General features: G+C 37.6%; 6 protein-coding genes across 6 annotated transcripts; 3 read left to right on the top strand and 3 right to left on the bottom strand.

Moving 5' to 3' along the window:
* Positions 1-721: 721 nt before the first annotated feature.
* On the bottom strand, positions 722-11,623 carry LOC149740148 (uncharacterized). The gene is made up of 9 exons (XM_089872391.1): positions 10,623-11,623; positions 9,773-9,881; positions 7,909-8,068; positions 6,872-7,040; positions 2,907-3,013; positions 2,760-2,825; positions 2,267-2,507; positions 1,619-1,690; positions 722-1,451 (listed from the first exon to the last, which is right to left on the bottom strand). Exons 1-9 carry the CDS (start codon positions 10,750-10,752, stop codon positions 979-981), a joined length of 1,527 nt encoding a protein of 508 aa, XP_089728517.1. The 5' UTR covers positions 10,753-11,623; the 3' UTR covers positions 722-978.
* Positions 4,427-6,294, top strand: LOC149740149 (soma ferritin-like). The gene is made up of 5 exons (XM_089872399.1): positions 4,427-4,696; positions 4,830-4,925; positions 5,048-5,194; positions 5,432-5,557; positions 5,957-6,294. Exons 1-5 carry the CDS (start codon positions 4,664-4,666, stop codon positions 6,095-6,097), a joined length of 543 nt encoding a protein of 180 aa, XP_089728525.1. The 5' UTR covers positions 4,427-4,663; the 3' UTR covers positions 6,098-6,294.
* A 900-nt stretch (positions 11,624-12,523) lies between the features above and the next one.
* Positions 12,524-15,711, bottom strand: LOC149740150 (uncharacterized). Its single transcript, XM_089872396.1, has 2 exons — positions 15,574-15,711; positions 12,524-13,632 (listed from the first exon to the last, which is right to left on the bottom strand). Exons 1-2 carry the CDS (start codon positions 15,671-15,673, stop codon positions 13,118-13,120), a joined length of 615 nt encoding a protein of 204 aa, XP_089728522.1. The 5' UTR covers positions 15,674-15,711; the 3' UTR covers positions 12,524-13,117.
* Positions 15,712-18,302: 2,591 nt separating this feature from the next.
* Positions 18,303-19,174, bottom strand: LOC149740151 (uncharacterized). Its single transcript, XM_089872400.1, has 3 exons — positions 19,014-19,174; positions 18,765-18,925; positions 18,303-18,503 (listed from the first exon to the last, which is right to left on the bottom strand). Exons 1-3 carry the CDS (start codon positions 19,082-19,084, stop codon positions 18,376-18,378), a joined length of 360 nt encoding a protein of 119 aa, XP_089728526.1. The 5' UTR covers positions 19,085-19,174; the 3' UTR covers positions 18,303-18,375.
* A 2,576-nt stretch (positions 19,175-21,750) lies between these two features.
* LOC149740152 (uncharacterized) lies at positions 21,751-22,592 on the top strand. The gene is made up of 4 exons (XM_089871620.1): positions 21,751-21,910; positions 21,989-22,167; positions 22,377-22,478; positions 22,540-22,592. The coding sequence occupies exons 1-3, from the start codon at positions 21,843-21,845 to the stop codon at positions 22,433-22,435; spliced, it is 306 nt and encodes a 101-aa protein (XP_089727746.1). The 5' UTR covers positions 21,751-21,842; the 3' UTR covers positions 22,436-22,478; positions 22,540-22,592.
* Positions 22,593-23,481: 889 nt separating this feature from the next.
* Positions 23,482-25,653, top strand: LOC149740153 (uncharacterized). The gene is made up of 3 exons (XM_089871590.1): positions 23,482-24,046; positions 24,365-24,502; positions 24,661-25,653. Exons 1-3 carry the CDS (start codon positions 23,739-23,741, stop codon positions 25,481-25,483), a joined length of 1,269 nt encoding a protein of 422 aa, XP_089727716.1. The 5' UTR covers positions 23,482-23,738; the 3' UTR covers positions 25,484-25,653.
* Positions 25,654-25,709: the final 56 nt, after the last annotated feature.

Genomic DNA, 25,709 nt, shown 5'->3' on the forward strand with positions numbered 1-25,709 from the left:
TTTGTTAATTATGCAACACTAGTTAATTTCCCCCGTTTTCGTAAAGACCCGGGTCTGGCACCGTCGAAATCCGAGTCTAATCAACGATCCGCCCACCTCAACAGTATAAACCGACGCGCGGCGTTGATTGCTTCAGGAGCGCTGCACGTGCAGTGTTTGACACAACCCAATGCATTAAGATTGGCAGTAATGTGTTGTGTGGAGTTGTGATATTGTTTGATGAATTAGTAGATATTCTGAATTATTTTATGACTTTTATTGACAAAAGTGAAGCAGCCCTTTCTAACAAGTAAAGACAGATATCAAAATCAGCAGGCGAAGAAGATTGCTTCAGGTGAGACCGTATAATAACTTATTGATTACTGGAAATGCCTGACTTTTGACTGAATGATTTGACCCGTTTATTCTGGTCTGTGGTTTCACGTACAATTTTTCTATAGCTTCGTATAGAAGTTAAAACTGTTATGCAAGGCGAAGTTGGATAACTATTGTCATATTAAATTAAACAGAAATGTGTCTGTTACATATTCGTAGCACCAGATCCTTATTATATTTCACTAAACAAGATTTTCGTTCAACTATATGAGCACCAGATCAGGATTAGATTTTTAAGTACAAGAATTAAGTACAAGTTATTAAGCAGAAAACTGTTACTGCTGCGGTAATACATTGAAACTGTCATATGTTGCGCAAATACGCACTGCTTATAAACACGCAAGCGTTCATTGTCTTTGTTTAATTACGAAGCGGAATGAATTATTTTGTACATATCTTTCATTGCGAATACGGCATGGTAGGAAACACACTGTAACGAAACGTTTACTAAAATCATGCGAAGGATACAAAACCAGAATTGTACGCGCTTGGTTGAAATGGGTGCTCAGATATAATACTGTGCGCTGTAGCTTGAAATAATGTTGTGTTTCGAATGAGATATTCAAACATAATTATCGTTTGTGTTTGACTGCGGGGCTGTCGTTATACGACACTTCTGCTTCTATCGTTGAAAGTCGAACTGCGGCGTTTTAAATCTTCCTGCAAGTAATAATCGCTGGGAGGGGAATCGTACTCGTCTCTTCTATGACTTGACCGTTTCCGACGGCGACTGGACTGCTTGTATATCTCTGGGTTGCTCTTCGCGCCCTTTGATTTCCGTCGCAGAGGTTTCGGTCGGTATGGGACGCTAGAGCGCTCGTATTCGTCGCTTGATCCCGTGCCTTTCATGACGTCACCGTTTTCGCTTGCGGTAGAGAGATCACGTGATTTCGATCCTCGATGGCTTCGACTTGTTGGGTGTCGTGAGCCGTGATCATATGATTCGTCGCTGACGTCACTGCGTCTACGTCGTGGAGTTTCACGGCTATCGTGACTACGACGACGAGATCGTCGCTTGGAGTCGTACGTGAGCGGTTTCTCGTCCGCGTAAGACGACGAACTTCGGCTGGAACGCCCTGAAAAAATAGGTGGAACCTTGAACAGTTTAGGCTTAAAAAATAGTATATTTGTCGTTTAGAACCACCTATATACTCCGGCTATTCATTTTTTTATTAAAGCTTTGTCCTATATATGGGTGTGCCGGTGGTAAATCGTGGTCTTGCTCGTCTCCAAGGTTACTTACGTTTATCATAGTCCCTGTGGTCACCGCCCGCCCGGTCAAAGTATCGTTGCTTCATATCCATCACGTCATCGCCTGGGATAAGAAATATATAACGCAGTGTAAATATTGTTGTAGAACGCGATATAGCAAAATGTAAATGGTCGTAATGTTTGCACAGCAAGAGGAGAAATCGGCGAACTAACATTAGCGAGAGATGGCGAAGATAAAACTAAACGAGTTTGGTGCAGACATCCGCCTACACAGTTAACAAACTTTGTCAACTCGGTATTTGTCAGTTTATAGACGTATCGTCACGTTTCTGTTTTAGTTGCTATACAAACAGACCAAGCATTTATGATCAAAGGCGGATATATAGGCAACAGGGCTGCAAACTATATCTTAGTCGATACACACATATATATAGTAGGGTGGCCTAAAAAGGACACGTTCATTACCTTTCCTATCCCATTTTATGATAAACAAAAAAAATTACAAAATTACATAACCGTAGATCGGTAACTCTGAAAGAGGGTTATTAATTGCTTAAAACTAGATCAGAAAATATGGGGTTTATGTGCTAAAGGTGTCCCATTTTACGCCACGAAACATTTTTACATAGAGTGCGGAAATGATTATTAAATATAACAGTATACTATATTCATTTATTACCTGGCTGCAAGCTATACGGGTTAAGGCTAATGTCATCTGGCATACGATCCGGGTCTACCAGCAGTACGTTGTGCTCGTAATTAGGGTTCTGTAGACTGTTGGTAGTGTATGGGCGGTCGTCATACCCATGGGGGTGGGGTCCTTTCGGGGCTTTTTTACCTCCAGGGGGACCAAGGGGATTTTCCCATCGACGGACTTTGAGGTATACAAAGTTGGACGCGTGACGTAGGGCGAACAAAATCTGCGAGTGGAAAGTGTTAGAAAATAATATAGTAGGTAAGGGTAAGATATTACATGGCTGGGGTAGGATAGTGCAGGTTTCATCTTTTTTTCTTGTCATATTTAAGGGTGAACAAACAACATTCAGAGAATTATAAAACTCCCATAGACCGTTGCTAAAACACGATCAGAGTATTTGGATAATATGAGCTAAGGGTGTCTCATTTTACCCCACAGCACTACATTAATTGCGTAGGTAAGAAAATTAGCTTACCATACTCATCATAGTAATAGCAGCACCGGCAAATGACACGACGTACAGGGTGAACACAGGATAATACTGCAATGATAAAATGTTTAGTCACGTCATGGGAGTAAATTTTAAAAGTAAATTTTAAACTGCATTCTATTTAGCTCTTACATTGGCACAAAATCCTTCCAAATTCCCATCAGGGTAAAGCAGATTGTTACTCGGTCCACATATCAACCCGTAGCCAGTGTCTTGTGTCTCTTTAAAGAACACCAACCCTGTGTAATACACAAGTTATTAAAATATATAGCGATGAGTTCTGGGAATCCAGTGTGGGTTTGTAAGCATTGACAATTTGCTGATAAGATGAAATTTAACATGTACGTATTGGTACCAGCAAATAAACATTACGTAAAGTACACGCCTTCCGTAGAATCAAAAAACTGTTATAGTAGGTTAGGGTAAAATGGGATATGTTTTCATACTCTTTTCTCGTCCCATTTGATAGTAAACAAGGAATATTTGCATTATTACATAACCGTAGCCCCGACACTTTAAAATAGCATTGTTAATTGTTCAAAATAGGACCAAAAGATAATAAGGGACTTACGATATCCCATTAGTACTTTAATAATTTGATGTGTTTAACGTCATTATACCCCGTTATCGACTAACAAGAATCCCATACACACGCTAAAGGTGGCTGTACACAATATCCGGAATTCGTCCGTTTTGTCCGGATTTCGCTGCCGCATGCGGGACTCGGTAATGGGTTTGCATCTGACTTCCCAGGCGAATTCGCATGCCGGATACTGTGTACGGCCACCTTAAGAGAATGCGAGGAATAGTGGTTTGGGGTAATATGGGACATCTCCCCATTCTGTTTTCTTGTTTCATTTTGTAGCAAACAAACAATATTTGAAAAGTTATAAAACCGTATCCTTGCGATTTCCATAAAGCGTTTTTATTAATTTAAAACATGATCGGGATATTTGGATACTATTTAGTACTGTTTATTAACACAAATATCGATCACTAAATTCGTAATAGGTCGCAATTCTCTCACAATACTGTAGTTGCAATGTACAGCTGCAACGATGTGTGTCTTGTGACCGATACTGCATTACGTCAGAAAAGCTGACAAATCGTTTCGACCAAAGGCTTCTTTAATGTCAACCGGAAATGACGCAGGTGATCGTTATGAAAGCCATGCAAGTTTCGCTACATGGCAGCGATATTTATTAAACTCAGTGTACTCCCTTCTAAACAAACAGTATTTGTTTCGAAAGTTTAAATATGTGCACTATCCAGCAAAAACTTATCGTAACAAAGGTAACGCAGTTAAAATTTTACTATTATTATGTGTACTGTTTATTAAAGGTAGAACTACAAGGCAACAGAACTTGTTTTTGTGTAAAGGCAAGGGAGTAAAGTACGTAGTCAACCAGCTCTCACAATGAGTCGGCAGATTTCGAAACATGATTGGGGAAATTTTAGAAGAGTAAATCAATCGACGTTTACTCCCTGTAAATAGTATGTACCACTGGTGCAAGGTACGGGGAGTATAACCGAAACGAACGAATAGCGAGACAGCATGACGCAGTGCTTCGAAATATGCTGAGTCGCGACATCGCGCGTCGTTCTACTGGTCTTAATTTCTCTTGTCTGCACTCCCGTTCTTTATAGGCCTGAAGTAAGCCATAAGAGCGGGAGTGCAGATAACTGAATGTAAGAGCGCCTGACGTCGTAAACAACCAACAGAAGGCAAGCTAAATACATCGACCTGACCCGTTTTGCTTCATTCTTTGCTGAGACAAATCTGAGTTCTTGGGTCGTCAGTGTACGAACGGTACTCATCGTCGCAGCTATTACTATTTTAAAGATATTGCTTTAGATATTACGTCAGTTTAACCGCCACCATCGAAGAAATGGACCAACAACAACAATCTACAAGCTCCAGTGTAAGTACAGTAAATAAATGTATTTTAACCCCTTGACAAAACATTAAATGTCATACCTTGAAAAATTGTTGTTGTACATGTAATATAGCTTATTGTGTAAAGAGCACTCTTTAGATGTTTGTTATGTTTACAGGGTAATACAGCTGGTGAGTGGACAAAACAGTGTGAAGATGGCTTAAACAACCAAATAAATTTGGAGCTCTATGCATCTTACGTGTATATGGCTATGGTAAGTTCCTTAGTAATATCTTGCATCTAACTTACTTCAATGTTTAATGTAAAATACTAGACTTAAAACAACTTCATTACAGCACTGCCTTAGGGTGTTTGCTAAAATCAACTTTTACGCAGGGCCACTACTTTGATCGGGATGATGTTGCCTTGAAAAATGTCTCAAAATTTTTCAAGGACTGCTCCGAAGAGGAGAGAGAGCATGCAAACAAGATGGTTGAGTTCCATAACAGACGAGGTGGAAATACAACATATTTTCCCATCAAGGTATGCTAACGTTATAAAGATAATGTCAATATACAAAGGTTATAAATATTTTAAACACAATATTAATACTTTAGTAACCAGCAATAAACTCTGCACCATGTAGTTGTTACCTAAAACAAAATTCAAAAGTTTTAGTTTAAAAGAAACTAAAAAAGATACTTTTTTAGCTTTATAATAGAATATACTTGATTTAATGCATGTAACTATGAAGTATTATAACAAAATGTTTATTTATAGTCTCCAGGACCTTTTGGACCGGACAATTTCAACACCATCAAAGCTATGAAGTGTGCCCTTGCTTTGGAGGTGAATGTCAACAAAAGCTTGTTGGCTTTGCATGAAACAGCTAATGGTGATCCAGAGGTAAGTTTATAATTACACAATGAATAGGTATTGAAACACAGTAAACGTTTCACAACCATAGTAGGCGCCATGTGTGGTATTGATGTCATACTTATGTGTCACGTATCACATTGCTGATCGAGCACTAATGACCACATCTCGTGACAGTGTATTACGTCATATTACAGTCTATTGCATCATGCTTGAAGCTACGTTGTAACAGAAATAACAATACAGTGAAAGTTTTCTATTCTATATGCTGTTGTTTTGATTGAACTACAATGTTTGACTGACCTGCTTTTTTTCTCAGTGCTTTTTGCAATGAGTATTTATAAATTAACTTGTTATTGCAATACTAGTGATAGTATACCATAGTATGAACTAATACACTATAACATTTAAACAACAATTTTCTGACAGTTCCAAGATTTCATTGAGGCAAACTACTTGCATGAGCAAGTTGAAGCTATCAAACAACTGAAAGATTACATCACAAACTTGGAACTGGTTGGAACTGGTCTTGGGGAATACATGTTCGACAAGCACTTCAAGTCATCTTAAATTGGGTTTATTCCAAACACATTGTATATTGTATCACTAATCTCTGTAATCACTTCTGAGTTAATTTGTAAATTTCTTTTCCATTATCATGGTTGTGTGTTTGAAAAAACTATCCTTGATTTCACAAACTGATTTTACGACAGAAACTAAGTATATGAACCTAAAAGAGTTGAAATAAAAGCGTCATTATGAAACAGGATGTTAGTATTGTTGGGCTCTTTCTGGGAAGTAGTGCAGTACAGTATAATTTGAAATCACATCACAATAAACAGGGCAGCTTCCAGTCATAACATTGCCACTGCATGAGGTATATTACTGGTTTGGGTGCTTTTAAAAATATAACTGAAATAAATTGTCAAATATGTGGACACTTTATCGTTGTACTTTACAGCTATTAAAAAACCTTTGTCATTTTCATTTTTGCCATTAACCTAAATAAATAATGAACGTATTTACATTATTCTTGCGCGTGGGGCAACGACAGTTGTTAAAAACAAGGTGCATTTATATACCTCTTTTGCGTGTTAACGAGCTACCGCGTATGTACCATAGTCCTAGTGGGTAACCTTTTTTTGTTTTTATAATGTATGGCTGATAATTTAGAAAACCCATAATAACTCCGAGTTAAATCAATTGTTAAATGTTTTGCCGAAGAACACATACGCCGTCAATGTGAAAGTGTCTTGAAGCTATAACATTCAAGGTAATGATCGCGCGTTTTGTTTACGGTGCGAAATATGAAAACACGTCAAATTGAAACAAACACACACTTACCATACTGCACCAGATCAATACAAATTCTTTGAGCGGTTCCAGGGCTCCAGTTCGGGTTAGCTAAGTCCCAACAGCGCTGCATGGTGATTCGAAATTCGAGTAATGGTATCACACCGAAGCAGGCCATCACAAACCACATAAGCGCCAGAAAAGCAGAGTAACTCGCTAACTGCAATAAAAGTAGCATAATATAATACGAATGTAGTACAGTATTGTAATTTTTTTAGAAGAAATATGTAATGGCCTTATTAGCTAAAACCCAAAATTTCTTGACGTGTTTTAAGCAATTAACAGCGCTATTTTATTGTTACACCCAAAGCGGCACTGTTTTAAGGCCATGAAACATTTTAAATATGCAAAGCCGAAGGGTCTTGAAATAAATGAATTTTAATCCACCAATCAAAATCCCCCCCCCCCACAAAAAAAATAATCAGCAGATGTTATTCGGAATTAGAAAATCCTTTTCGGACTATAAATTATTTAATAACGAAAGGTGCGTAAGCAACTGGCAAACAACCAACAAAAACAGTCTGTAGGTCGATATAATAAAGTTGTAACAAAACAGTTTCAATTTAAAACGTGGTAAACACTACACAACCAGTCTTATTTTCGGCAAGCCTACTGCTTTATGAAATGATGTTGTAAGTCTATATATTTTTGTTATTACCAATTTTTGTTATTTTATATATCAAAGAAGTAAATAACAAAGTCAGGTTATATATAATACCGTATTTTGACCATATTTTTTATTTAATACGGTGCAAAGTAATTTTAATAAATATTTTTGCTACATATAGTAATGTGGGGTAATATGGGACACTTTTAGCACGTAATATCCTGGTCGTGTTTTAAACAATTAACAACGGTCTAAGGGAGGGAGCGAGAATAAGTTTTATAATTCTATGATTGTTCTTTGTTACCACCAAATGGGACGAGAAAATAAGATACAAATATGTCCCATCTTGCCCCACTCTACCATGTATTGATAAACATTATGATTGATCTTTTAGGAATGAAAATGATGTAATGAAACTTACCCATCCTGTACAACTGATGCGGGAAAGACCAGTTCTCTTCCCCTGATAAGTGCGGTCCTTGACTGCTTTTTTACTCCTCACTGAATCCACCATGAAGACGGTGCAGTTAATAAGCATGAAGACGCCGAGGGCTATGAGGTAATATTGTATACCAGCGAACCTGTTGTGTATCAGCGGTTATGGCGGGTGGTGTACAGAAATCTACCACAAAAATCCCGACTGTCTCGTGTCTGGGTTAACTATAGTAATGTTCGTACGTCATAAATTGTGTTCATGCGTGTTAAAGTGAAAATGGAAATTGGATAGACAGAGCGACGTGTGTGTTCTTTCATTATTTGATTTATAAATTAGTTAAAAGAGATTTCAGTTCTCAAATTACTTGATTGAGAAAGTGTGTCAAGTTGCGTTCAATTGTAAAAAGGTCACAGGCTATTAAACCGTCACATGATTATTAATTTAGACGAATGGTATTTCGAGAAGCGGCTGTGACGTAACATGCTGCCAATTTATATTATTGTATCCTATAGTGGACTCACCGCTACAATTAATTCCATAATGAAGCGAACATGACTGAGAGACCACGCATCAAAAGCAATTAGTTTATCGAATCGATAACGCTAGTTTCTGTATGAGATACTCCGTCCAGTTGCATAAACGGCATGCGTTACGACCCAGTGACCCGAAAGCCTTTCAGCTTATGAATATTTTAAATACAATTTTCATCCTGAGCGCTGCGCAAACTTACCAACGCGAAAATAAACTCCAAGCTGTGATTTTCACAAGTTATTACGCAATCCCACGAAAACTACACGTTCCGATTAGCACGACGGTGATAATTGTATATATTATTCTACGTGGGTAAGGTCCTGCAGCGTGACACGCCATGAGATTTGCGCCGAAATTGTTGCATTACCTCGGTAACGATAACTACTTCAGGAAAAAACCGACAGAGAAAATAGAGCATGGTTAAAAAGCGGATCAACCTAAGGAGTGTAGACGGGAAATAAACCACTCACAATCCCTTTAAGTCAATGTTTATACGACGAATTTAACTAAAAACAATTGTTAATCCGATGTCGTATCCGTTTTTGTTCTCAAGTGAGGGCCAAATGAGCGAATATGACCAATATTACATTGCGGTGTGCATAACATGAAACGTGTCGTTTGATTTCAAGTCCTGGTTTACAGTCTATATTTTTTTGCCAATATTTTGGTGTCCGGTTCGGTTTTTGGATCAAGTAACTAGGGCAATCCCAGATTATCACAGGTTTTCGTGCTGGGAGCTTTATTATATACACATACACACTACGTTGCAGAATAAACTGAACACCCTTATATCCTCGACTATATGCTTTAGTAACAGTGAAAATACTCTATTTGTAGCTTTTCTCTAGCGTTGCGAAGTATTGAAGGTTTTAAGGCACCAAGCTTGTTTGTTCAGTTTACGGTTCATTGTCAATCATTGGGGAATAATGGGATGCATTTACCGGCCAAACCTCCACAACGTAATCGGAGGCTAAATTGGCCGGCTTTGAAACGCCAGCCATTCGTGTCAGGCGTTTAAAGCAATACAAGCTTCTAATTAAACGACGATTCAATCATAAGTTGACTCGGTCAATTGCGTTGCTAGATTACGCCTATTGTCCACGTTCTACATTTCAATTGTATGAACTGGTACAATTTGAAAAGAGATTTCAATTCAATGATTTTAAACAAACGAAAACAGCGTAATTTGTATCTCCCATATCAGTCTTATTGTACTTGATCAAATTGTCCGCAATTGCAAATGAATAGTCAGTTAGAGCATGACCTCAGGGGAAATATGTCGTTATGTTAATAGATACGTACATACATGTATACTTACACTTGTGGAACTAAATTTCCTCTCTGGTTGTAGTTCATAGGGCCGTAGATCCCGGTTTGGGCATTGTATATGTAGACTGGTGGAGGGTCCAAGGCGGGGTTACCCCTATCTGTTATAACGGAAAGATTACAAATTGTTGTGCTTGTTATTTATATTCAAAATTTCGCAAAAGTATTTATGCTCAAAATTTCGCAACAGTGCGTAATGGGATATTGATTGGGGCAAGAGTTTTCCACTCCAACAGGCAAAAATAAAAACAGTATCGCTCCAAAACACAGCGGAATGCGGGATCTGTTAAACATGGTGTTTGCAGTGTAATGTACAGTGTCCACAAAATTAACATGTTTTTCATAGTGTATGTGGCCAACTGGCCAATGTACAGGCGCTTAAATGTCAGCGTTGTTTTACAGTTCAGTGATATCGCTATCCTTTGCATAATTTATGTTGCATTGAGCAACACTTAATAATTTAACTACAGTATTCTATTCGTTATTGCGACAACGCGGAATAACAGGTGACATATAACATTTACGCTGGGGACTTTGAAACATAGCTGGTATAACGACCGCACTTGAGTAGAAGACAATTTGAAAATGGGAATCAATACAAATCAAACGGTCGAAATCTAGAAACCAGTCAATAAAACGTTTGAATAATTAAGAAGCTTCAGTCAGGTGGTAAATAATGCGGTCATGTGATTAAATGTTTCATGACAAAGGTGCTCGTTCTTTCGTAAAGCGATCAATGTCACTTCCGTGAGATTTTGTCGCTACAAAGCGAGTAAGGTTTACTCTCAAAGTTAAGGCAATCGTAAAAACTGTTGCAAGTTTACAAATGAAAACAAACATACCTTTTAGTGGCCCATATTCTTTGAAAAGTGCGAGAGTCTGTTCAAGAGCCATGTACCCACATGCAATGTACATGATGCTGCCTGACATACTAAGAAGCGTCAAAACCAGAGTTGTAGCACTACACTGCATTTTTCTTCTTTAATGCCAACACAATAATAATCCCATCAAAGTTTAAGTAGTACTCTTGAGCCACTGCTTACCAGCGCGTAACGAAAACAACTTGTGACACTACAACCCTCACAGTGAACGCACAATTATAATCATACGCCTGAGTTATCAATGGCAGTATACTACGCTTGGACTGTATGAACAGAACGGTTAACTACCGAGATCCAATCTATGTAAATCGAATTATAATGGAACAGTCACTAACTGTCAACCACTTTACATTACCACCTCTTCAATAGTACCCACGCTCGGCAATATCGCCGTTAAATAAAGTCTGTTTTGCTTCAATCTGAAGCCTTTCTCGTTTGGAGACAGAAGAAACTTGATATCTTTGCTCGCTAGTAGTTCAGTGCTTAAGATATACAGGCAATATACTCGACCAGTTTCCACACACGTTTGGCATTCGGTATGTCGCCTTGTCATTTGCTCGCTTGTAAATCAACCAATAATGGTTTTAGCACGTCTTATAAAATCCCTACGGCGTTTGAAAGATTATTTCCCTTTCAAACGAGGAACAATGGGACTGGAATAATAAACTAACGCCGATGAAATGGCAAACCGGTTAACTTGTTTTGTAACTTTTCTTTCTCGACCTAATTAACGATTATGATGGATGTACTATTAGAAATACGGACGTATGTTAACTATGACTATACCACATAAACTGCGTCATTTTTAAGACTTTTTAAACTTCAAATATCTCGTTTCTTATTTCCCTTTTTATAAATGTTATAAGATTAACTAACGGCACACCTTTCACTGTCAATAAAACTTTCGTATGTGATTCTAACGTTACTGGATATACTAGAGAAGGTAGTAGGACCCACTTCGAGTTTGTTCTTAATGATTAACCAACAACGAACGATTCTGTTAAACGAGCACGCTGTGAAATCAGACACCGTGACCGATGTATAAGAAAGCAGACGCTTTCGAACTCGCGCGTTGGGGTCACTAGCGACAGACAGCGGTTGTTCAATCTCTTAAAGAAACCGTTAGTGGTCTGGGGCTTGTGCAATAAAAAGGCAAATTGAGGCATGTTTGTTAAAAACCGACCACTGTATTCGCACCAGCGACTGTAAAATCTTTTTTGTTCTTAGAATTTCAGTTTTTCTCAGACAAAAGCAAAAAGTAACCGGCGGAAACCAATCGGTAAATACAATATGTTTACTGCGAAGACGTATTTGCCGATTGTCTAATAAATATGTTACTGTTTGATTTAAACCACGTTTAGATTGTTAGTTATCTTCCTAAAATTTTTGAACCGAAACCAAGTTGTGTTATATCTCGGTTTACAGCCTACCATTAAATTTGCGAGCGCTTATTACACACAGAGCCAAACGTATCAAACGCCACGACGACAGCAGTTCTAAGGTTTTCCTTAACTTCAACAGTTATTTCGCGAAAGTAAACATACTGAACAGTACAGTGGCAGGCGGTTTCTAGCTAAACTAACGCATGATCGTTTTCTACCAACACGTTAAACCCAATGTATTTCCATTAAATTTTTCTCGTTAAAGCTCATGATGGACTTTTTTGTGCAATAAAAACTAAACAGAAATAATTTAAGTCTTCAAAGCAAAACATCTTTCCGCACCAACGCTTTAAAATCTGTTTTCGCTTTTGCCTTCGTGGCCCATTTTACGTGTCAAAATTGCTTTTATGTTTATTTCGAACTATGAATCTAGATAACCAGGAAAACATTCGAAAGAATTTGTCCAGCAATTAGAACATATAAGCTTACTGATTTTATTTTGACACATCTCACGCTTATATCGCAAGGGTATGTTGCCCTATATCCAGCTTATTTAATTAAACATATCACAACAATACTTCATATTACAACAAAAATAGCAAAATATACTCGGTATACCAAATTAGGAATATACGGTTGAATTCTCAAGGGTTCAACTGCGTTTAATGTGATATCTAAATAGGAGGGGTTTTACTAGAAAGTTTTTACAGCACCTATCTAAACAACCATAAATATTGAAGCCAGGCGTGTACACCTGGTATAACAATGTTATGCGCTACACGGTAACAGAGGAATGAAAGTATGTACACCAACAAGAAATAATAAGAAGCATAGGTCCATGTGCTGTGTCGTAAGCACAAACAGCGATATGTAGCAATAGTACTGCTGTGGAGTAAGATGGGATACCCGTAGCCACTAAATCCAAAATTTCATAAACCTGCTTTTAACTTTACAACGATATTTTAGAGTCGCGGGACTTCGGTTATATACTTCGGTAAATAGTCTTTGTGTACCACCAAATGGAAAGACAAAAGGTAATGCAACCTGTCCCATCTTACCCCTACCTACTATACTTTAACTCTTAGTGTCAATTTCCTCTTTATCTTCCTCTCTTTCTTCTTCCTCCTCCTTTTCCATCATATTGGATGGTCGGCGTGATCCGCTCGCGTATTTTGACAAAAAGTCCGAGTCTTTCAATGCTCTTGGAGGTGGCGGAACACCAGAGGCCCGACGTTGGGTCCATCTTGATGAGTTAGGTGTCCCTGCTGTGATAAGACCGAATGTACCCCCTGTATGGTTGGGGGAAGACGATGAACTGTTCTTATACACAAACTCAAGCGTCTCTTGGGTCGCATGCTTCTTTAGGGAAGAAAGATTTTTCCTCGTCATCGGATTCTTAGTCGGATCGAAGTCATCTCTGACTTCTTCGTCTTCCTGGGCATCCGGATTGGTTTCTAGATTAGATGCAGCTCCATCGGGATCACTACGCTCCTCTCCTTCTCCCGAAATATTTTCCACTTCTTTCTCTTTCATTATCTCGACCATTGTTTCTCTTTCTCCCTCTTCCGTTTTTATGAAGTCAGCGTTTGCTGTGTAAAACAGACGCCTTTAAAATATATAAAAATTAACAACACAGACGTTCAAGTAAAATTAATAAGCTCAGAATGGGCTGCAAAGGTTTTACCTTTTATTTCACCACTTTACTAAAAACACAGTTTCTAAATATAACCTAATCAGGTAATCACCCGAAGTGTAGCCCGCTTATTTATACAACTATTCACTTGAGTAATTATACGTTTGAGTGCAAATTTAAAACCAACCAGTATAAGTAGGGTGGGGAAAGAAAAGACAGTTTTAGAAAATAATATCTAAATATCCTGATCGCGATTTAAACGTTTTACAATGGTCTATGGGAGTCGTTGAGGTACGTTTTATAATGCTTTAAATGTTTTTTGTTTACTACCAAATGGAACGAAAAAACAAAATAAAAATAAAAATGTATCCCATATTTTCCCACCCAACTACATATCTTCTTTACGTGCTAACCTTCCGCACGCTAAACCACCAACCGCGAATGAATTTTATGTTTTGGTGATGCAGTCGATATTTAAATTTGCCCATGCACACCTGCCGTTCAATATACTATTTTTTTGTATACATGGTTCTTTTTTTCTTACATACAATTAACCAGCACCTGTCATTAATTGGTCAACAATGTTAGCTTTAGACTGGCCTTAAACAACAGCTGGAATTTTCCAGCCTAAGTTTAAATATTAAACACTTTCTAACGATCGTTATAACGTTAGTAACCTAAAGTTAAAAGCGCGAGATACCCCTGTGGGACTCGTCCCACATCTGCATGCATAACCTTTCAGATATATAAGTATACAAAGACAACTAAATTTCGTTCAACGTAAAACAACTCGCACTTAAAATGGTTGGTAAGCATTAATGTCATCTAATTGCGAGGTTATAATAAGCAGCCTTTCACGTAACACCAAGTAAATGTCGTATTACCTCAACGTATCACTAGGCTGTTAACAGTTGCTATTATCTAACCTTACTGTACTGAACCTTATTGCCACTATAACTCTGCAAGTCGTGTAGCATAAATACTGTAAACCATTATGCGGCGCTCCGAGGCTATTTAAACTGTATGACTTAAGTCAGATAAAACATCAAGTTAAAAATTAATCCCACGGCTTGGAAAATGTGGACACGCGCCATAAATAATGCTGCTGAACCGCTGCCTTCATACAGTTGCTTTGTTTCGGACTTTATCTACTAAAATTTGTTAGTCTGATCGTCTAGTATAATTGTATCACAACTGATAAACAGCTTCCGTTGTTAAAAGATGCCATAAAAAATCCTTCAGTAAGATTATATTAATAGAATTTTGTGCGCAATCAAAGTAGTCGCTCTGACGTCAAAGAAATATACCATTTTTGCCTCGCTCGCTTGCCAAGTCAGTATACACCATTCCGTTAAATCATAGAATACTGAAGTGATACTATGATATACTATGGTTAAATCAACCACCGGTAACGCAAGATTGAAAAAAATGGCCCCAATAAATAGTTTGGCCGTAATATAATACACTTTAAGGAAATGCTTTTTTTAGTATTTATTAAACTATAATCCCTTCACGAATTTCTGGATTTGTACGTTCATGCCTATAAGTTTCTAAAGCTAAAGTCACCGCGACTATAATTTGACTCCGATAACAAAAATATACTAATCTGAATCGCGCAAAAAAAAGGCTTAATGTATATATCAAACTTCTATTGACCTTCTGGCCCAACCCAGCTCCTCTACACGATGAAAGTGGGTAGAACCTATTCTGAAGAGTCGTTATACGAGAATCGTTCAAAAGTCCCTTTTTCGACGATTTTCCCACAAACCTTAAGGTCGCAAGCATCGTTAGTGAAGAGATGTGTGTTCGCTTTTGACGCAAAGGTGTACGCAAGCCATCCGTCTATGGAGTAGCGTTCAAGCATCTCAACACACCGGTGAAAGCCAATGACACTTACCCGCTGGCATGATTAATGGCGGTGGTTTCGTTTTCTTTCCGTTCGTATTTCCGTTTTCGTCATTCTGCTTTTGTACTTGGACAGACGCCGAACAACCCATTGTAACTAATGACGTTAGATAAACCTAATGATGTCAGAAATGCTATTTTAATAAATGTCGAAAAACAAACTTTAAATTTGTGGTGCTGTTGATAATTTTGTGGTGCTGTTGCTTTGTTTTTTTAAAGACAGTTACGCAAAAAGGTTTTCTAACTTTGCATGGTACACCTGAAGACCGATGCCTGACCTATATTTGACCCCTCTTAAATCGATGCCACACAACAACACAGCCTAAAACGGCACCTGTTCACTGAAAAGCTTGCAATCTTGCAATCGTTTTCTATCTCTGAGGGCAACTCTTAACATCACAAACCCATCTTAAACCAATAGATGTTAAATTCATCATCTACTTCTCTAACCAACGCTGTATCTACGAAGGCTTTATCGAGAGACAATTAAAGCAAACAATTCCATGCTTAATTTGCTGCTCTATCTCATTGAACTTTATAGAATGGTCCATAGGCCTACCATTGCAATCATTTTACAGTGACACGATTTAGCTTTCGTATTTCGCGACTTAACCATAAATTCTTTCTAACCTGTCGTCGAATACCTATAAGCCAGCCTCACCCAGGTGACACAGTAAGTGGCGATGCTGATTACATAGTTACAAGTTTCGTCTTGTACGTCGCTTGTTTACCGTAGGCACATATTACCCAGCTTTGAATGGCTTCGTTTGCGCCATTGGAATTCGTTTATTTGACAATCATTTATCCCACTGACTGCCACGGCCCGCACCACCGACATGATTCATAAGTCACTGGAACACACAACGATGTTAGAATCGTTTACAGGGTTAACGTTATACATAACAATGACACACGCATAAAACAAAAGTTTTCTGTGAAATCAAAAGGCGCGAACTTATTCTGAAACCTATTCAAAGTAAAAAAAACGACACCATAAAACGGACTTGACAATGAAACTGCTACACTATCAAAATTAAGTTTTCGAAAATATTTAGTTCCAATTTTAAATCCTTGGGTTCTCTTCATCAAGCAGCACTTCAGCGGTTGTTTCTCGACAATTGTGATTGTTATTCTTTTCGAGACGTCGTGAAACGTTGCTGTGTGGAGATAATGCCATCATTTAAGCGATTTTAAATTTCATTGCCCTGTTCGGCGTAAAATCAACACCTCTTAAAGGCTGTAGCGTTTATGTCAAATTGATTCATTTAGAAATCACATTCGCGGCTATTTTTCCTATACATTTAATACACATACGTATGTATATTTGATATCATGCCATGGTAATACATTATAATCCCATGTCACTGGATTCTTGTTTTTGTATGTAAGCCTAGTGTGTTGTCATAATGTACACGTTACTAACACTGTATTACGTTTATTGTTCGTATATGGAATTGCTTACAAAAGCTTTTCTGTGTTATGTCTGATGCTGCATATATACATTTATTCCAGCAATATGTATATTGGCACATATGTTGGATTTGGTTAACTACTGTGGCTGTGTATTGTGAGAAAGTTCGAGATTCCCATATGAATGCAAATGAATGTAATGTAACTTACTTTATCCTCGCGTGACTGGAAAACAACAGTCGTTATAACACGGGTGTAGATACAACTCGTGCCAGCCTACGAATTACCATGTATGTTACTTTGTGGGTGATTATTTTTGGGGGATTTTTTTATGTATGGCTAATAATTTGGACAGCCAAGTAGTGACCACTGGGTTGGAGCAATTGCCGTTAGGTGTCTTGCCCAAGGACACATATATACGCCCACATTTACAACATTAATTCGGCGATTCACACCAGGAGCATCTTAACGTTCTTAATGTTTTGTCCATTAATTCAGCACTCCGTATAACATTGCAATATACTATTAGTTACAAAACATACTTGTTTAACTCCGAGCATGGCTTATATTATTTCTATGTTGGGTTACAGAGCGTACGTTAACCACGAACCCCATTGGCGCACTCCTTTGTTTTTCATATTGTAGCATTTATATTTCCTATATGTTTGGCATGCTGCCGTTGATTGGTTGATAACTTTACATGTTTGGGCTTCAGAATAAATTAGTTGTTTCATGGGTATTAAACGTAAGCCTACATACATCTGTACAAAGAAACAAACATGACATATCTACAAGGGTCCATGGTCGTTGCACCATTGTCCATTTTTAAAAAGATATACAGTAGTGTGGGGGAAGATGGGACACTCTTTTATTCTATTTTCTTGTCTCATTTAATAGTAAACAAAGAACATTCAAAGAATTATTAAACCGTATCCTAACGACTCCCATAGACCGTTGTTAATTATTTAAAACACGATCGGAATATTTTGATATTAGAGCTATAGGAGTCCCATTTTCCCCACAGTACTATATTAAGTTTTATGAAATCTCTATTTGTAAATCTTCGGTGTTTTTTTTAACTATCTTGTCAAATATACCTTCGTGATATTATAGGGTTTATATTGTGGATTAAATATTCAAAGTATATATCCAAAAAGTGTTGCGATCACCACGCTTTAGTTTAAACAGTGGTTTGTGTCGCTTATAAATTTGCCCAACATTTTACAACAGAGGTTTATATATATATATTCTGTGCCTAAACGACTTAAGTTATCTTTGTTATTTTCCAAACGCAACCATTACACGTGCATGTACTCTATTAATTTGAGGCAAGTTTTATTAAAACATTAAAGGTTCGTCTGTCAGCATAACTTTACATAAAACATTATGCCAATGTTTCAGGTTCCGGATTCTCGTCATTTTGTGTTTCAAGTTCTTGGTTTTCGTCATTTTGTGTTTCAAGTTCTTGGCTTTCGTCATTCATACTTCCCAACATCTCTTCATTGTCCAAGTCTGTGGTTACAAAACATGGTTTAGTTTTGAGTTGTTTATCCATGCACCACATCACCTAAAGTCTCATATTTCCTGGTCGTCTTTTAATCAATTAAAAACGTGTTTTAGGGTCGCGGACTACGGTTAAATATTTCTGTTAATATTCTTTGTTTAGTACAAAAATTGGACGAGAATAGAAAATGAAAACATGTCCCATCTTCCCCCACACCATGTGGGTCACACGCATATTACGTTTGCATATAAAACTGTGTGTTCACTTGCCTTCAAGTTGTTCGTCTTCATCTTGGTTTTCCTCTGTTCCTTCCTCTAGTTTTTCACCCCAACGTCTTCTCCTTCTCCTGCCGAACCAACGACGTCTGCGCCCAGTAAGCCAACGTCGCCGTGAACTCCAACGTCGCCGTGTAATCCAGCGTCTGCGTCTTCTGTAAGTTACGTAAATTTCGACAAATATTTTTTTTTTAATAAATATGCTCTTTATATTTTTCTTATAAAACGCACGTATATACTTACCCCGCATCGCCCAACTCGATTACGAGAAGAAATACAAGCAGTAGCAGAAGCAATATTTTCTTATCCATCATTTAACTAAATAATCGCTAAGTGCGAAATCACTCTATGAATATATAGAAGTCTGGATGACGATTGTTCTGAAATCATCATAGTATTTATATTTGCTGACATTGTATAGAAACTGTGGTTTTTGCTCGGTTTTCTTAAATTTTTCTTCTAGACACAATGGGGATATCGTATTAAAAATCTATGGGCTATCAATTAAGAATAGTCATCCAGGAAATAAATTTTATGCACAATAGTGCTGTCATCTTCGTTTTATAATGTGTGAATAAATGCGTCAATCAACAAAGTCATATATGAGCTGCAGCGTCAAAATACAACTGTCAAAACACACAAAAGATTATTTGATATTTTGGCAGTCGCAAATATATTATAATATAGAACTCTATACCCATGACAGTATGCATATATGATCCTATTGTGCTCATTTTTCCGTTGAAGACGACTATTGTAATGGCGGTTGCAAATCGGCAGGGTATAATACGAATATAATATAACTTCATAATTGATTATTAGCCTCCGGTATCCCCTAACGGCCCCAACCCTTAACAACACCTATAAAGTACCTGATGGAAAACAAAGTGTTTTATTGGGTATCGGAAACATATTAAACTAAAACCGTCCGTATACCAAAATAATTCTGAGTATGGTCGTTTTAGAAAACTAGTACAATATGCCCGACTGCTACGATTATAAACTTTGCAACAAATTTATAAACTGTTATAAAACTCCTAGTTTGGTAACAACAATTTTGGCTTTAATAACTAACCTGGCAAGAATACGTTGTCGTCGCGAGCAGTTGAACAGAAAACTAAAACGATTGGCGTTTCCCCGTTATTGTTCTGTGTATAGATTCAAATCCCACATTGAGTTATACAGCTTGACGTGTCGTTTTGACAGCAGCTTTTTGAAAATCAAAATTGCATTGAGTTATTTAATACCAAGGGAGCGCATGGCGTTTTAACGGATATATTCGGTTTGAATGGATCTTCACAACTCCAAATTGTTTGCATATTAACAAACGACATATTACTTCTTTTTTGAAACCTAATACAGTCAGAATCGCTTTGTATAAACTGCAGGCGTCAGTTTGGTATGAATTGCCTTGTGTCTTATAATAAATCGGATCCTCCATTGCTGTCAAAAAAGACATTGATTTAAATTTTGTATTCTGTTTAACTTGTTAGCGTTCTCAAAACTAAATCAATTCGTTGGTTATTGATTTAAATATAAAATTACCTCTTCCAGTCGGCCTACACAATGCCTTTAGTCTAACGTCTCCTGTAAACGAACACACAACCACTTAATTCACACCTCTAAATATCTGGCTATATTCATTTTACACTGCGCTATGTAAAACATTACGTGGTAAATTGTTCGGTCGTATGTCGTAATTAGTGCGCCATGATAGCTCGGTCGCACATTTGTATTGGTGTGTCCATGAGCATACTTTGAGCCAGGTAATTTTGTTGCTGCTGTTCCTTTAGATTATATATATGTTATAACATGTTTTCCATTTTTGGTAACTATATCCCCTGACGATAGTGATTTTTAGGACAACATGATAATTTTGAACTTTAGTATAGTATATTGGTGTTTGGGTAAACAGTTTAACGACGGTTGTAACTTGTTTAAAGTATGCGCCTATACCGTATTTAGTAGAGTGGGGAAATATGGGACACTTCTTCATTCTATTCTTCTTCCCCTTTGGCAGTAAACAAAAAAAAAATTCAAAGAATTATAAAACCATATCTTCACGACTCCCGCAGACCGTTAGTTCTTTAAAACACCATCAGGATATTTATATGCTGCGTGCCACCGTTGTCCCGTTTCCCCCCACTCTACTATGCAACGAAGCTCCTGATACCTTCTAAGCTGTTTTGTACCGTATTGAAAATATAATGGCTGACAATAAGAAAAGCCATTCATGAAATCAATTTACAATAGTGGTAAAGTCTGCGTATATTAAAATTGTGTAAATAAATGCACTATATCATTTATCAAACCCACGATGCGCCTGCTGTTTCGAAATCTTCGACATTATTGTCAGCATCAAATATTAGAAGCATTTCATGACATGCGTTTGCGCGAATAAATCATTTTATTGATTTTTTTTTGTTTGTTAGTTTCCGTATTGAAAAAGGGGTTTGCAATTTAAAAACACCACATTTTATTTATACGTTTAAAGTTATTAAAAATGCCAAGCATTGGTTAATTACCACGTTTTTCGAAAAGCAAGAATTATAAATGGTTACAAGTAACGAAGTACAGCGATTTATGAATGCAGTGTCATAATACTAGTATAACACTAATGCGATACCCGGGTATATTCCCCAGTGACTATTTGCGCCTTTAAGTTTTATAAAACCGATGGTTTCGTTTTTTGACAGCAGTTCTTTTGAAAACAAAATTGTATTGCGTTATTCAATACCAAGGGATCGCATGACGCGAATATTGAAGAATATACTCGGTTTAAATGGTTCTTCGCAACTCCGCATTGTTTGCATATTGACGAGGCGACATATTACTTCTTTCTTAAACCGAGACACTTTGTCTAAAGTGGAAACGTCAATCTCGTGTCTACATTTTCTAGATTGTTCAATAAATCTATTTGTCTGCATCTCTAACTGACAATATATATTGTTCTTTGATTGGCGTTCCCTTAGCCGTTTTAGATATTCAAAAGTCTTGCTGTTTCCGCAGCAAAGTGTTTATAAATCGCTGTCCCAAGACACTGTGGCATAATCGTATCTTCGAATATTCAAGATGGATCGAAAATTGTTGCTTCTTCTTTTCCTTGCATGCTTGATCCTGGTTGAAGTCGAGGGCGCTCGGTAAGACGTTTAAAAACTATATGCTGTATTTTTACTGGTTCACCCGCAGTTTTGTAATACCTAATTTTGCTTTTACAGACGTCGCCGCTGGGGCATTTACCGCCGACGTTGGCACTTATACCGACGACGATATTATTATTGGGGGACACATTGCTACCGTCGCAGATGGGGTTACTATCGTCGCCGCCGTGTTGGTGACATCTCAGAACAACCCGAAATGGAAGAAGATATGCCCGAAGACCATGAGCCAGAACAAGGTATATATATATATATAAGTGCATAATGTTTATACACTGACGCAAATGCAAACATTGCTAAAGTATGAATACGCCTCTTCAACGAAGAGACTACGAATTAGCATAGGAATGCATAAAATAGCTGTTGGCCATTCTGGCGTGTTAGACGATGAAGCTTTATTTTTAGACTCTGATTGAAATTTTGTATTTTAACGCATGCTTTAATTCAGAAATGAAACCAGAAAACGATTTCGAAGAGACCGCAGAACAATTTGACAACCACGAATAAAGGAGCAAGATGCTTATAAACAACACGATGTCCCGTTTAATTGGTAAGCTACATATTGTGCAATTAATCTTACGTTCCCTTTTACCATTTCTTTCTTTCAACAGATGGGTTTTCGTTTTTCACCAGTTATAAAATAAAAGTGAATCTTTAAATTTCATTCTGTGATCGTTGTATTTTGCCAAATCCTTATAGCATCGAGTTAGCAAAAACAGTGTGTTGGTATTGATTAGAAAATAGTGCGGGCTCTTTTAGCGGGTTAAGTTGTGCGCACATCGTAATTAAGACATTTGCGCACATTACGCATCTTATAGCTATAGCGTATACGCAACAGGATATATATATATATATAGTGTATACGCAACAGGATATATGTATATATATAGTACTGTGGGGGAAGATGGGACAATTTTAGCTAATAATATTCAAACATTCTGATCGTGTTTTAAACAATTAACAACGGTTTATGAGAGTCGAGAGGATACGGTTTTATAATATTTTGAAAGTCCTTTGTTTACTACCAAAGGGGACAAGAAAACAAGAAAATAGAATTAAAAGGTGTCCATCTTCCCCCACCCTACTATACTGCGAATCTGCGATTATGAATAATTTTCTCCAATTAGGTAGTAAACAAATAACATTCAAGGAGCAATAAAACCACACGATTCCCATAGACCGTAGCTTATCGTTTAAAACACGATCAGGCATATTTGGATATTATGTGATAAAAGTGTCGCGTCTTCCCCCAGTGTACTTTATTTACAGAAAATAATTTGAAATAGTTCAACTGTTTTCTTGCCAAGCTAAATTCAAACCCATGTAATGTCACATCGCGCCTATAATCCACTATGAAACATTCGTTTATCTAATTGTTTTCAGAAAGGGGCGGTAGTATAGGAACATCTTTTAATGTCTGAACCAGCCGGTACAAATTTAAACCGACATACAAATGCGTTCGCCTTTGGGTTAAAACGTTCAGCAGTTTTATCACCTCCGGCGATACAGAAGTGCGTGGACAATAATTAGATGAAACACAAAGCTCATATTTGTGCTTTTATAACACTTGGCCCATAGTTTGTATCAAAAGTAAATCTAGACTGTTCAGGTTTCAGATACATATATGTACAAGGTTTATGCAGTTAAAGTGTATATAGGTTTTAACGTTCTAACTAGGTTTTAATACGAATGGATGAGGTAAAGTTGCCTTGCAGCATTCGGGTATACAGTTATTTTACCATAATTAATTTATCTGTTAGGAGAGTATGAAGTCGTTAAACTTCTGTGACTGAAAATAGTTAATTCAATCATGCAGCAACTAAGTGTAGAATGGGGAATCCTCATTTCGTTTATTGCCGGTGTCATGGTATTTAGCTGGTATCTGCAAACTGGCTTTCATGTGCCTGTGGGGAAAATTGTTTTTTCTTCAAAATCACTCGACGCGCATTTGGAATGCAGTAACGTGCTTGAGAACTTGACAAGTGGGAGGTGGGTGGTTTCACTTCAAAGCACAGAAGAGAAAGTACAGGAATATGAACGCCATCTGTTGCAGTATTGGCGGAAGAGAGGAATTCAAACAGAAAGATCGAGAAAAGATGGAAAATGTGGCATCAAAAAGTTAGTTGAACAGCTTTGAGATATACGGATACTGGTTTGTGCAGAAAAACCTTATGTTGGAATATCTTAAAAAATTCTTTGAAACACAGATATTGATTTATGTTAAAATGCCGAATCCCGTCTCATAATTCCATAACATCTCATAATGCTTTGAATAAAAACGAACGCCACTTATTTTTACTCACGTACTATATAGCGCCGCAACGATACTCCTAACATGGTTGCCCTATTTACCCATGTTTATACCCATGTATGCGCGCCAAAATACCGCATACGTAACTTTGTGGATAATCGGATTAACTTTTTTCCGCTTTGTAGTTTACAGCTAAAGCCTGTTAACAGCACGTGGCCGGACGTTGGAGCTTGGTGTGATCTCTATGGTAGCAAACCATGTTGTAGTGAACGGGAAGATGGTGTCTGTAGCGCCCCTAGCGACAGAACATGCAAGTGTCGAAAGTAAGAGATTTAGTTGTTCATTTTGTACATAAATGGTTGGTTTTTTTAATGAAAATAAGTTTCTTTGTGACGCTTTTTGCCAGATTGTTTTAGATTGAACTTGTGAAACTGCTATGTAACTACGATATAACCGGTCTCTAATGTTTAATGCTTTAAAGTTGCATCGACACAAGACAGTTTCATTTTGCCGAGTTATCCAATTGGAAGACGAAGGACCAACGTTGTAGATGGACCAATCACAGTGCAGAAGAAGCCTGCACTGTCGTTGAGAGGTCGCTATACGATGACGTGTATTTCGTCGGTGACTCATTTATGCGTAACATGTTCACCACCTTTATTTTGCTGGTGTCTAATAACCCTTACAGTGGAGCTTGGAGCAAGAACTCGACGACCACGAGCCGCAAGCTCTGCCATGGACAAGGCATGTACTTCTGGAAAGAGTGCAGACAGATGCTAGAAACAATGTCGCGAAAGTTACACCCGAATCAACTGTGCGGAGGTCGTTACCCTAATTTTAATGTCACCATGAAGCCCTTCTACAACCAGAAATTCTCGAGGCGATTTTACGATCTCGTAAACGGCTTGTTAGGCCGAAAGGGTAGCCTTGTAATTGTCGGGGTCGGCTATCACATGCAATGCGATGCAAAAATAACCATACACGATTACATTAACCCGGCTGTGCAACTGATTCAGCGAAGCAATCAACCTAATGACGACAAATGGCCGAAATTAATTTTCGCACTGCCGATGCTAACTGGGCTACTCAAGCCCCCGGCATACTTAAGGCTGCAGAATGATGAAAAAATACATAGATTTGCAAAACAGATGAAGAATTACTGCTCTCGGTATAATATTCCTGTATTAGATTTCCGACAGTTATCTAAGTTCGTTCACAGTTTTGACGGAACTCACTATGGTGTTGCCGTAAATCTAATGAAAAATCAAGTTCTGTTGAATTACATTAATTCAGTTTCTGGGTGAAGTTATTCCTACGTTGTATCTATTTTTACCTCAAAGGCGGCAGTATTTCTTGCTGTAATTGTACGCCACTTGTTTTACGTTGGGCTGTTTGACTGTGCCTAAGGTACATTGTAAATTGCCGTTAACTATGCAACACACTTCAGACAGGCAATAAAACTAGTAGCAAGCGAGTTTATGTAAATGCACTTTATCCTAGACAGTCACGTATGCGTTGATGAGAAGTGTC

The sequence above is a fragment of the Ciona robusta genome, chromosome 2 (assembly GCF_009617815.1).
Source record: "Ciona robusta chromosome 2, ASM961781v2".
Classification (NCBI taxonomy): Eukaryota; Metazoa; Chordata; class Ascidiacea; order Phlebobranchia; family Cionidae; genus Ciona; species Ciona robusta.

What these genes read in the sequence shown, in the direction of transcription:
- LOC149740149 (XM_089872399.1), top strand. Translation starts at nt 4,664, where the DNA reads ATGGACCAACAACAACAATCTACAAGCTCCAGT. An exon ending in CTTACGTGTATATGGCTATG is followed by an intron (nt 4,926 to 5,047) that starts GTAAGTTCCTTA and finishes ACTTTTACGCAG; the next exon opens with GGCCACTACTTTGATCGGGA. An exon ending in CAGCTAATGGTGATCCAGAG is followed by an intron (nt 5,558 to 5,956) that starts GTAAGTTTATAA and finishes ATTTTCTGACAG; the next exon opens with TTCCAAGATTTCATTGAGGC.
- LOC149740148 (XM_089872391.1), bottom strand. Translation starts at nt 10,752, where the DNA reads ATGCAGTGTAGTGCTACAACTCTGGTTTTGACGCTTCTTAGTATGTCA. An exon ending in GCATCAGTTGTACAGGATGG is followed by an intron (nt 7,041 to 7,908) that starts GTAAGTTTCATT and finishes CTTTTATTGCAG; the next exon opens with TTAGCGAGTTACTCTGCTTT. An exon ending in TGGAAGGATTTTGTGCCAAT is followed by an intron (nt 2,826 to 2,906) that starts GTAAGAGCTAAA and finishes TTATCATTGCAG; the next exon opens with TATTATCCTGTGTTCACCCT.
- LOC149740150 (XM_089872396.1), bottom strand. Translation starts at nt 15,673, where the DNA reads ATGGGTTGTTCGGCGTCTGTCCAAGTACAAAAGCAGAATGACGAAAAC. An exon ending in GCCATTAATCATGCCAGCGG is followed by an intron (nt 13,633 to 15,573) that starts GTAAGTGTCATT and finishes TGTTTTACACAG; the next exon opens with CAAACGCTGACTTCATAAAA.
- LOC149740151 (XM_089872400.1), bottom strand. Translation starts at nt 19,084, where the DNA reads ATGATGGATAAGAAAATATTGCTTCTGCTACTGCTTGTATTTCTTCTC. An exon ending in ATCGAGTTGGGCGATGCGGG is followed by an intron (nt 18,926 to 19,013) that starts GTAAGTATATAC and finishes CGTAACTTACAG; the next exon opens with AAGACGCAGACGCTGGATTA. An exon ending in TGAAGACGAACAACTTGAAG is followed by an intron (nt 18,504 to 18,764) that starts GCAAGTGAACAC and finishes TTGTAACCACAG; the next exon opens with ACTTGGACAATGAAGAGATG.
- LOC149740152 (XM_089871620.1), top strand. Translation starts at nt 21,843, where the DNA reads ATGGATCGAAAATTGTTGCTTCTTCTTTTCCTTGCATGCTTGATCCTG. An exon ending in GTTGAAGTCGAGGGCGCTCG is followed by an intron (nt 21,911 to 21,988) that starts GTAAGACGTTTA and finishes TTGCTTTTACAG; the next exon opens with ACGTCGCCGCTGGGGCATTT. An exon ending in AGACCATGAGCCAGAACAAG is followed by an intron (nt 22,168 to 22,376) that starts GTATATATATAT and finishes GCTTTAATTCAG; the next exon opens with AAATGAAACCAGAAAACGAT.
- LOC149740153 (XM_089871590.1), top strand. Translation starts at nt 23,739, where the DNA reads ATGCAGCAACTAAGTGTAGAATGGGGAATCCTCATTTCGTTTATTGCC. An exon ending in GGAAAATGTGGCATCAAAAA is followed by an intron (nt 24,047 to 24,364) that starts GTTAGTTGAACA and finishes TCCGCTTTGTAG; the next exon opens with TTTACAGCTAAAGCCTGTTA. An exon ending in AGAACATGCAAGTGTCGAAA is followed by an intron (nt 24,503 to 24,660) that starts GTAAGAGATTTA and finishes AATGCTTTAAAG; the next exon opens with TTGCATCGACACAAGACAGT.